This window comes from Phocoena sinus, chromosome 21 (genome assembly GCF_008692025.1).
Source record: "Phocoena sinus isolate mPhoSin1 chromosome 21, mPhoSin1.pri, whole genome shotgun sequence".
In the NCBI taxonomy this organism is placed as follows: Eukaryota; Metazoa; Chordata; class Mammalia; order Artiodactyla; family Phocoenidae; genus Phocoena; species Phocoena sinus.
In genome coordinates this window covers 26,366,050-26,376,022 of record NC_045783.1, presented here as the reverse complement: position 1 = coordinate 26,376,022, position 9,973 = coordinate 26,366,050, and the positions used below count along the sequence as shown (strand labels likewise).

The 9,973-nt window shown below is 39.9% G+C and overlaps 2 protein-coding genes across 4 annotated transcripts in view; one reads left to right on the top strand and one right to left on the bottom strand.

The window, feature by feature from the left end:
- The window catches only part of TTI2 (TELO2 interacting protein 2), a 21,030-nt gene extending 18,908 nt beyond the window's left edge, over positions 1 to 2,122 (top strand). For all 3 annotated transcript variants that reach the window (XR_004347905.1, XR_004347907.1, XR_004347908.1), the window contains one exon: positions 1,325 to 2,122. The gene's annotated coding sequence lies outside the window, so the exon portion shown is untranslated. The remainder of the gene's footprint in view (positions 1 to 1,324) is intronic.
- MAK16 (MAK16 homolog) overlaps positions 1 to 9,973 on the bottom strand; it is a 25,995-nt gene extending 16,022 nt beyond the window's left edge. Inside the window, exons 1-9 of the mRNA XM_032618647.1 lie at positions 9,865 to 9,973; positions 7,182 to 7,231; positions 6,980 to 7,089; positions 6,814 to 6,878; positions 6,476 to 6,627; positions 5,680 to 5,734; positions 2,140 to 2,214; positions 1,293 to 1,406; positions 141 to 206 (exon numbers count right to left, since the gene is read on the bottom strand). Coding sequence (XP_032474538.1) covers positions 141 to 206; positions 1,293 to 1,406; positions 2,140 to 2,214; positions 5,680 to 5,734; positions 6,476 to 6,627; positions 6,814 to 6,878; positions 6,980 to 7,089; positions 7,182 to 7,231; positions 9,865 to 9,879 — 702 coding nt within the window. The 5' untranslated portion in view covers positions 9,880 to 9,973. The remainder of the gene's footprint in view (positions 1 to 140; positions 207 to 1,292; positions 1,407 to 2,139; positions 2,215 to 5,679; positions 5,735 to 6,475; positions 6,628 to 6,813; positions 6,879 to 6,979; positions 7,090 to 7,181; positions 7,232 to 9,864) is intronic.

Genomic DNA, 9,973 nt, shown 5'->3' with positions numbered 1-9,973 from the left:
ATAGGAAAGACACTAGATTCATTCCCCAAACTGCCTATTTAGAACTAAAACTAGAGAATTTATCTGCTCTGTGTGACCAGAACTCCCCTCCCCCTTTTTTGTCTGAAGCCAAAGGACAGATTTTTACCCATGAACCTCACCTCAAAATCACTTATGTCACTCTCATCAACTTCATCATCTTCCACAAACTCTCTTTTTCCCACATCCTAAAATAAAATGTAACTGTTATGTTCAAGATACATAATGAAAATTCAGCTTAGACATCTGGTTTTATTCTTTGATAAGTGCATCAATAACATAAACAGAATGAGAGTCTACTTACTAGGCAAGCAAAATCAACTTATTTCCAAGTTTAATACTTCTGAATTTAAAACACTTCAGGGATATCAATTCTCATGCCTGATTTAAGTCATTAGAGATAAAACATCCTCATTTTAAATGGTTAAAATCAATATACAGTACAAGAGCAAACAATTTGCACATTCAACAAAAAGTTAATTTCAAATATTAAAAAATAGTTTACGACTAGGAAAAGTTACACCTGTGTACCTGTGTGAGTCTATTGTGAATCTACTTGTTAAATTTGCCCTTTACCTAAAAATACTATCATTTAAGTACTTCCCCTATATTAACAGTAAAATTAAGCCCCTTGTAAATTTCAGTAGGTTCCTTAATGTTATATTCCCTCAGCTAATAAGGACCCTTCATTTGTCATCTTGCAGGAAAAATTTTAGAATGCTAATAAATAAGATCAAATTGTCAATGCATAAATAGTTTGTTGGCTGAACCTGGAGAACAAAGCAGCCACTACTGAACCAAATTAATCAAAAATGATAGGAAAAAATAAGCAAATATCTATTTTGGTTAGGGAAATGAAAATGATATTCTCTCTCAATTACATAAAAATAGATCTCATCGGGCTGGTGGCGCAGTGGTTAAGAGTCCGCCTGCCAATGCAGGGGACACGGGTTTGAGCCCTGGTCTGGGAGGATCCTACATGCAGCAGAGTGGCTGGGCCCATGCGCTGCAACTACTGAGCCTACGCTCTAGAGCCTGCAAGCCACGACTACTGAAGTCTGTGAGCCCAGGGCCCATGCTCCGCAACGGGAGAAGCCACCGCAATGAGAAGCCTGCACACCGCGACAAAGAGTAGCCACCCACTTACTGCAACTACAGAAAGCCCATGCACAGCAACGAAGACACAACACAGCCAAAAATAAATTAAAAAAAAAAAAAAAAAAAGATCTCATCCCATAGGTTACTGCTTGACAAAGCAAAAACACAAAGCTTACTTCTTTATCTTCTTCATCATCTTTTTCCTCAGCATCTGAAGAGCCACTGTCTGCCTCCTGCTGTTCCAGGGCCTTGTCGAAGGCATGGATGGGGAAGTTGTAGATGTCGCCATACTAAAGAACATAAACGTGGGTCAGCTTTAACCACATTTGGATCTTATGCTTGAAGTCCACTGTCCAACAAGTATATTATTTTCCTCAGTGATCAAACAAGAATAATTAGTAATATTACTATATTATTTTCAGGCCTAGAGCCAGCAGTGTCTTTCAAAAACCCATATTTGACATTTAAATAATCAGCGATTAATACCAAACAGGCACCTTCTATGAAGGATGGATACCAGATCACTTAAAACTTAATAGTCTATAAAACCCATGGATTGGAACAAATGTAATTTTGCTGATAAAGGGGAAATAGTAAGGAAAAAGTAAGTTTTATTCATGTTGTTTCTGTAAATGACAAATTTTTCAAAAGACAATAAAAATTCATTTTAAAGAACCTTAAAAGTCTAGGATGAATAGGCAGGAGGATCGAAACTGTACGGCTTTTATAGAGAGATCTGGAGTTGTTGTGTTTGGGAGGGGGAGTTGGGAATAATGGCAAAAAAGGAAAGGTCTCCCTACTGAAGTATCAAGAGTAACTAAAATATTTTATGTGCTTGATCAGGAAACTAAAATGAGGAAGCCAGGGTCTATATGAAATCTATTTTATTCCAGTAATAAAATCAAGGTGAAGATCTTTCTAGCATCTTTAAAAATAAAACACATTTCCCACTATTCCTACATTTCCTAGCATATTACCACCTAAAAAATAAAATCTGTACCCCAAAGTTTCTAGCTTTCTCACCGTATCTTGTTTCAGTCTCTCCAGCAATTCCTTTTCGATGGCGTTGTCCAGCTGAGCAGCTATTAATGCCTTTTCCTGTAAGAGAAAAAGAGCAAACCCATTTACTTCATTAGACTCATTTTTCAGCCTGTAGAAGTGGGAGAAATCAAGTTTTTATGTGAAAGATGTAATCCCCTTTTCCCTCTTACTGTAATAGGAACTTCTGCCTGTCCAACCAGATATATGTATCTTTAAAAAAATTCCTATGGTTTTATGAATAGATTTTTAAAAATAGTTTGATCATTTTTATTTTTTTAAATTTATTTATTTGGTTGCACCAGGTCTTAGTTGCGGCTCGTGGGCTCCATGGTTGTGGCATGCGTGTGGGATCTAGTTCCTGGACCAGGGATCAAACCTGGGCCCCCTGCATTGGGAGCATAGAGTCTTAACCACTGCGCCACCAGGGAGGTCCCTTATGAATAGATTTCTAAATTAAATTCTACAAATTCTTTGACAGATACACAAAGCAAGTAGGTCTACATACATTTAAGTGTCTCAGAAAATTAGAAGTCCTGAAGCAGACTCCATAAAAGCTGCGAAAAGGAAACAGAGACCTTCACCCATTTACGCTTTCTAAAACAGTGTTAGATTCCATGTGATAGAAAGTAGATAAAAAAATCTCTTCAGTGGTCTTTTGTAGGAAATGATACATGGTATCAACCTTTACACAAACAAAACATAAAAATGTAACCTCAATCTGCCTTTCTTGCCAAAGACTGTGCATTAATTTGAGAGTAAAAATCATAGCGAATGTTAGTGTTACACACTGAAGCTATGTTAGGATGAACAATGCACAGGATCAATTACAATGCAGGGAGACTGGGAGCACACAGAGCAGTTAGAAGGTTACTGTGATCTACATTTTTCTCTAACGCGGGTGCTCACACCTCAGGGGTGATCCACTGAGATGTAGCAAATACTCAAAACTTTTTTGTATATTTTTTTCCTTAAGATATTAACTATTACACATTTTTATGCACACACATAGCTGCCTTGACTCTGTCCATAAAGGAAATAGTTGTGTGTCACATTACAGTGAGCAAGATATGCCAAGGGAAAAAATACTGCACAAGAGTTTGAAAGTGGTGGCCTCACTCCTTTATTCAGATTATTGCAGCCTATAGCTATTGCTTGGTTAAGTGGATTTACAGATGATATTGAATACTTTGCAATAAGATAGGGAGTAGTTTTAAAGATGTATGCTGGTTATTTAAAGATTTAGTACTTTAAAAAGAGTTGTAGAACTTAAAGAACCATGCATTTTTCACAAAGAGAAAAGTGTTCCAGATTTGTCAACCTTTTCTAAGATGACAGATGGCTGTCAGCAGTATGTAACGTAGCAGAAGGTTTTTTGTGTTTGTTTTTATTTTTGGCTGTGTTGGGTCTTCGTTGCTACATGCAGGCCTTCTTTAGTTGTGGTGAGCGGGGGCTACTGTTCATTGCAGTGTGCGGGCTTCTCATTGCAGTGGCTTCTCTTGTTGCAGAGCACGGGCTCTAGGCGCACAGGCTTCAGTAATTGTGGCTCGCAGGCTCTAGAGCACAGGCTCAGTAGTTGTGGTGCACGGGCTTAGTTCCTCCGCCACATGTGGGATCTTCCCAGACCAGGGTTCGAACCCGTGTCCCCTGCATTGGCAGGCGGATTCTTAACCACTGTGCCACCAGGGAAGCCTCTGTAGCAGAAGTTTTAAAAAATAAATACACTCACTGTTCCTTCAAAGGAAAGGCAATATTTTAACAGGGAGTTTGAAAGAACTGTTTTTCCAAAAAAACCTTGTTCTGTGGCTAGAACATTTAAAAAAGTGATTACATCTATATGTGACATTGCTGAAAACGTGTCTTCTATAAAAGCTGCAATCACACACTTAAAAAATTTGGAAACACCATTTTCTATCCCATTTAAAAATCTTCCAAATCTATTTCAGAGGGCTTCAAACTTATTTGGTAAAAATAGAAAATTTTAATTTCTTCTGAAAGGTTTGCAAGAATGCCTGTTTTGACTCAGGGAGGATGAAAACTCACTAGCCAGATTTAAACAAAAATGTCTGCATAATTGGTGGTGAATGAAAAGTGAACAGCAAGTACTAAATGCAGGCACTCAAAAATGCCCTCCTGGGCTTCCCTGGTGGCGTAGTGGTTGAGAGTCAGCCTGCCGATGCGGGGGACATGGGTTCGTGCCCCGGTCCGGGAGGATCCCACATGCCGCGGAGCGGCTGGGCCCGTGAGCCATGGCCGCTAAGCCTGCGCGTCCGGAGCCTGTGCTCTGCAACGGGAGAGGCCACAGCAGTGAGAGGCCTGCGTACGGCAAAAAAAAAAAAAGGCCCTCCTTTCTGTCTGTCTCTGAGCTTTCTTATCACTTATAACAGCCCTTAAAGGCAAAATTACACTGCTGAGAACCAAACCTTCACTTCACTACATCACAAACTTTTACTTATAATACACCTATTAGTGCAAATATACATGTATAATAACATTTACAAGTAGTATATTGGGGAGCATATGTTCAAAAATTTTATTGATGGGGTGAGTGATCAAAAACGTTTGGAGATTCAATCCTGGGTTTCGGCACCAAAAAAATAAGTTTGGAGACGAATGATATAACAGGTTTGAGATACAGAACTCTATGTGATGAATGGAAACAAAAGCATCAAGATTATTAAAGCTATTCCTTGATAGGACATGACAAATGCTGAGGTAAATGTCTGTTGGTGGAAGGATGGTAAGCAAAGCAAATAGCTAGAATTACTGAAAATGTGAACTTGTCAGGAAAAGCTAATTTCTGGGTCTTAAAAGCATAAGAATACTCAGCCTGAGTGAGGTCTCATGAGGTGGACTGGCAGACTGCTCTCTATGACAAAGGCTGGAATTTCCTGACTATATTCTCCATGGATAGCAAAATATTATCATCACTGTTCACTACTTCAGTAACAAAGCTGACAAGTTTACTTCAAAGAAACAAATAATCCCAATTAATCCCTATTAATCCCTTAGCAGCAATTTCAGAACCCCCAAAACCCAGTTTAGATGCCTAATATGACCTGAACTGACATGAGGCTCCTTAAAAAAACATTTATTAAATTCCATCTAGTGTGGATTCATCTAGTGAAACATTGTTATATTTCACTGCACAGCTACTAGTGTGTTTAATGAGAATGCTCAAAGCTGGCTGAGGGTAATATGTAAAACATGATTGGCAACATACCAGAATTCTAAATGTGACCTCAAGAATTTCAGACAAGGAGTTGTGGATCTCTATTTAAGGTATTTTTTCTGTTCTCCATTACACATACCCCCAAAGTACCCACATTTTAACCTGCCCTGAAAGTCATAATCTTCAGATATGGAATATCAGATAGCATATACAACTAATACTGTTGTCCATAATCTAGGGCCCGAATGGTTCACAGACAGCAGTGACTGAATCGTTCTCATGAGACCTGACTACCTGACTACAGCCCTACCCTCAATGAAAATACAGAACCTACGATTATCAGAATAAGTTACCTCTCTTCTTTTTTCCCTCCGTTCCACCTTCTTACTCAAAGGAACAAGTTTCCTCCTATGGGAAATAAAACACATGATCAGAAACCCCAATTACATGTTCTACACGTTCCTTTAAAAAAAAAGAAGAAAAAACAGGATTGGAATTGATTTTGTAGGGCTTAGCTAAATATAGCAAGATTACATAAAATTGTCTAGATAGTTAATGCTATAAAAAGTCAGGCATTTTTACATATATTTGACATTGTTCATATACATGGCTGTTTCAGGATGCCTTAGGCATCCTGAAACTTCTGAGGGCATTTACAATGCTGAAGATTAATGCTTCCGCAAGCTAAGAAAAAATAATTTTCTACAGAAGATTGACATCTCTAGCTTTCTCTGCAGGTCACAATGAATTAGGGCCTATCACTCCTTAAAGATGCATGCAATTAATTCTGTGGATTTCATATCACTTAAAAAAGTAAGTTTTCAATGAACCCACAGTAAAGTTCTTACACTCCATTTCACATTTTTAAGATCATTTTCAACTCCCTAATTTTAGGATTCCCTCAGGGTTAAAAAGACAATTTTCTGAAGCTGATAATCAAGTTGTAGTCTACTGTTTTTAAAATCCTGCAAACTTAAAGGGCACAACTTTAATCTGTGGTAAAGCTACTGCTGCTTAGCACGTCATAAAAAATTACCCAAAGTTGAACTTAACAGAAAACATTACTAGAGGTTTCACAATATCTCAGCTTCATAATAAGATGCACGGAAAGGTAATCTAAAAACAAATAAATGAACGATCAATACTCACTGCCGCTTTAGTGTAAGTTTTCTAATTCGAATTAGGTACTGGGTGATCTTGGTGAATCTCTGCTTACATTTGTGTCGAATGAAACGGGGCCAGTAAATTAGATTTTCATCTATTTGCTCCAGTGCTTTCTCATAGTTTTTATGAAGCCGGACCTGTTAAACAGAAAGGAAGCTTGAAGGGCAAGGGTCATATTAAGTCTTCGCTGTTAACGACACTTATGGGGCCTAATAAGGACGGCTCCAAGAATTTAAGGTAGACGTGGTCAAGGAAGTGAGAAAAGCATGTGGCCTTTTTGCTCTTGATCAATGGTCGTCATGATTTTATGTCCTAAGTCTTACCCGTTCCCAGAGACGCCTAGGGAAAGCTGCTCGTTCTATAACCTTCATATACAAGTAGCACTGTCCTGCAGGATAAATAGTTTTATTATTATTTACGGAGAGACTAAAAAGTATCCTTTTAAAAGCTGTTGAGTACTTCTCTTGGAAGTTAAAACTGAGGAGTTACCTTTCTCTTCTTTGATAGTGGCATACTGACTGTTTGCCAGGGGACAGGACGACCGATTACACAGTCCAGTCAGGCTGTATTCATTTCTGCAAAAACTCTGAGTCTTGGTTCTAGAATGAGAGGAAAAGAGCAAAGATTATAAGATGGGATGCCAAGAGGGCAACTGACGGAATCTGTATCCAAGTTGAAAATCTAGACTCACCTTATTTTGAAGGAACAAAATTGCTTGTTTCCTAGTGTATCCCAGATAACCTGCAAGACAGAGTAGAAACCCATTTCAATTGCTCTTACCTAGCAGATGCCATATTAATCCAAGAGAACAATGCGCTAGGGCAGCACCCTGCTTTACTGAGGAAATGAGTCTTTGAAGAATGAGAGGACAAAGAAATGCTTTGTAAAATAGTCTGATTTATTTGTTTTTTTACACAAATAACAGATTCTTGTAGGAAAAGTAAATACAAATTAGCGCTAACCATAACCTTACTGCCCAGAGATACAATTTTGTAGTTTTTTTTTTTTTTTTTAGATGTTGGGGGTAGGAGTTTATTAGTTTATTTATTTATTTTTGCTGTGTTGGGTCTTCATTTCTGTGTGAGGGCTTTCTCTAGTTGTGGCAAGCGGGGACCACTCTTCATCGCGGTGCGCGGGCCTCTCACTATCGCGGCCTCTCTTGTTGCGGAGCACAGGCTCCACACGCGCAGGCTCAGTAGTTGTGGCTCATGGGCCTAGTTGCTCCGCGGGATGTGGGATCTTCCCAGACTAGGGCTTGAACCTGTGTCCCCTGCATTAGCAGGCAGAGTCTCAACCACTGTGCCACTAGGGAAGCCCCAATATCGTAGTATTTTAATTTGTATATTATACCAACTAGCATGCCTACATGTATATTTTAAACAATATGAGATTATATATATAGTAGTGACTTTTTTTTTTTTTACTTAATGTGTTCATTATGCATCGTTGTCACACACTACTAGATTTTTGGATATACGTACCACACATACCATGATTTTATCTCATTGACAAGGAAGATCCTCTGTTGCTATCCTCCACTAACTCATATGCTCTATATGCATTCAGCGTTTATTGTACACTTAATACTTATGTAAGACACTGACATTTCAAAGTCCTGACACACAGGAGGCACTCAGGCACGTGCTGAATGAAGGATGGTACAATCCTTAAAAAGCTTTTTCTTTCTAGCTACAGAAAAAGAGATGTAAACAAAGCATCACAAAGCAGCAATCTAAATGCCACAGTAGAGGTGTGTAACAGCATGAGAGCCTTTGAGTGAGCTGCCTGGAGGAAGTGGGAAAGGCTCTGAAGTAGTTAAAGGGAAAAACACAAAGAAGCATTAAAGAATGGAACAACATTTTTGGAATTTTACAGGATGTGTGTTTGGCAGGGGATGGTGGGAAACAGGTAAGAGGAAATGAAACTGGAGAAGTAGGAGCTAATTCTAGTTTGTGGCTTTAAATATCATCTCCAGGTTGATGACTCCCAAACTGTCATCTCCTGGTCAAACTTCTCTTCAGAGCACCAGATTTGTATATACATGCAGCTGCTTACTTGACATCTCCACTTGAATATCTAAAAGGCATCAAACACATTCACAGGTCCAAATGGAGCTCTCAATTCCACACCTCTCAAAAGAATACTGGGTTCCTTCCCTAGTCTTCCCCACCTCCATAAATAAAACCACCACTGAACGGTTTGTTCAAATCCAAAAATCCCTTGATTTTTCCCCTTCTTCATTTCATCCATAACCAAGTCTTGCCGGTTACAATGATAAAACACATCTCTAATTCATCCATTTCTTTTCATGACCACTCCCACCTTAGTTGAAGCTACTTTCATCATGCTCTAGTCTCTTTGCTTTCATTCTTTCTCTCCTTCGACAGCCTTTCACACAACTAGAGACATTTTCACAAATGTAAATCAGACGTCACTTCTCATTTAAAAAAGCCTTAAAACACCTCCTCCAAGACTCTACATGATCTTGTCCTGCAAAGATACCCAACTTCACTCCCTACCTTTCTTCCCTTGATTTCTATAACACAGTCACACTAATGTCCTTTACCACATTCCTTCTCTCTTATCTCCAGATCTTTGTATTTTACTGTTCTTACTGCCCAGATTGATTGCTTTTCCCTCAGCCCCCAGTAGCGGTTCCTTCTCATCTTTTAGATCTCGCCTCAGATACCTTCTATTCAGAGAAACCTTCCCTAATCAGCCCTATCCGCATCAACCCGATGTTTCTTTCATAGTAGTATTACACGGTTCAACTGTTCACATGTTTACTGTCTCCCCCGCCAGAGCTACAGTAAAATAGAGGTCTTTTGCCTGGCTTAATAACAACCAAATCTCCAGTAATTACTCTTGGCACACTGTAGGCGCTTGAATATATCTCATACAAATAACTAAACGAATAAATCTAGGATGCTTCCAAAATTTTGACGCGGGCAGAGAGTGGAGCAAACGTAAAACCTAACACAGGAAAAGTAGGTTGAAAAGTACCGTGCACATGGTTGAAAAGGATGCTTAAATTTGGTGTCTAAACTTCACCGTACCGTCCCCCAGGCCGCCACCCACCCCCTACCCCGCCGCCTCCCGAGTCCCCAGGGGACCATACACAAAGTCCTTCCTTGCTAGGCACCAAGGCCTGGATACACCGACCCCGGGGGTTGAGGTGGCGGTGTCCTGACCCCTTAACCCCGAAGTGCCCGGGTAGACACGTGAGGGCCCCACGCTCGGAAATCAGGGCTCTGGAAGCCTCGCTTCCGGAGCCACCCTACGCTAATGGGCCAGCTGAGTAGGTGGCTTCTGAGTCTCCTAAAGCGAGCGAGACACACTTCATAAAACCCGGGTGGCAGCGCAAACAGACTCACATCATCTGACTGCATCTTGTCAGCGGTTCAGCGGGCTGAGCCTGGCCAGGGCAGGGAAGCAACCATACTGCTTCCGGAGAATCACTTCCGGGAATCCCAGTCTCGCCTA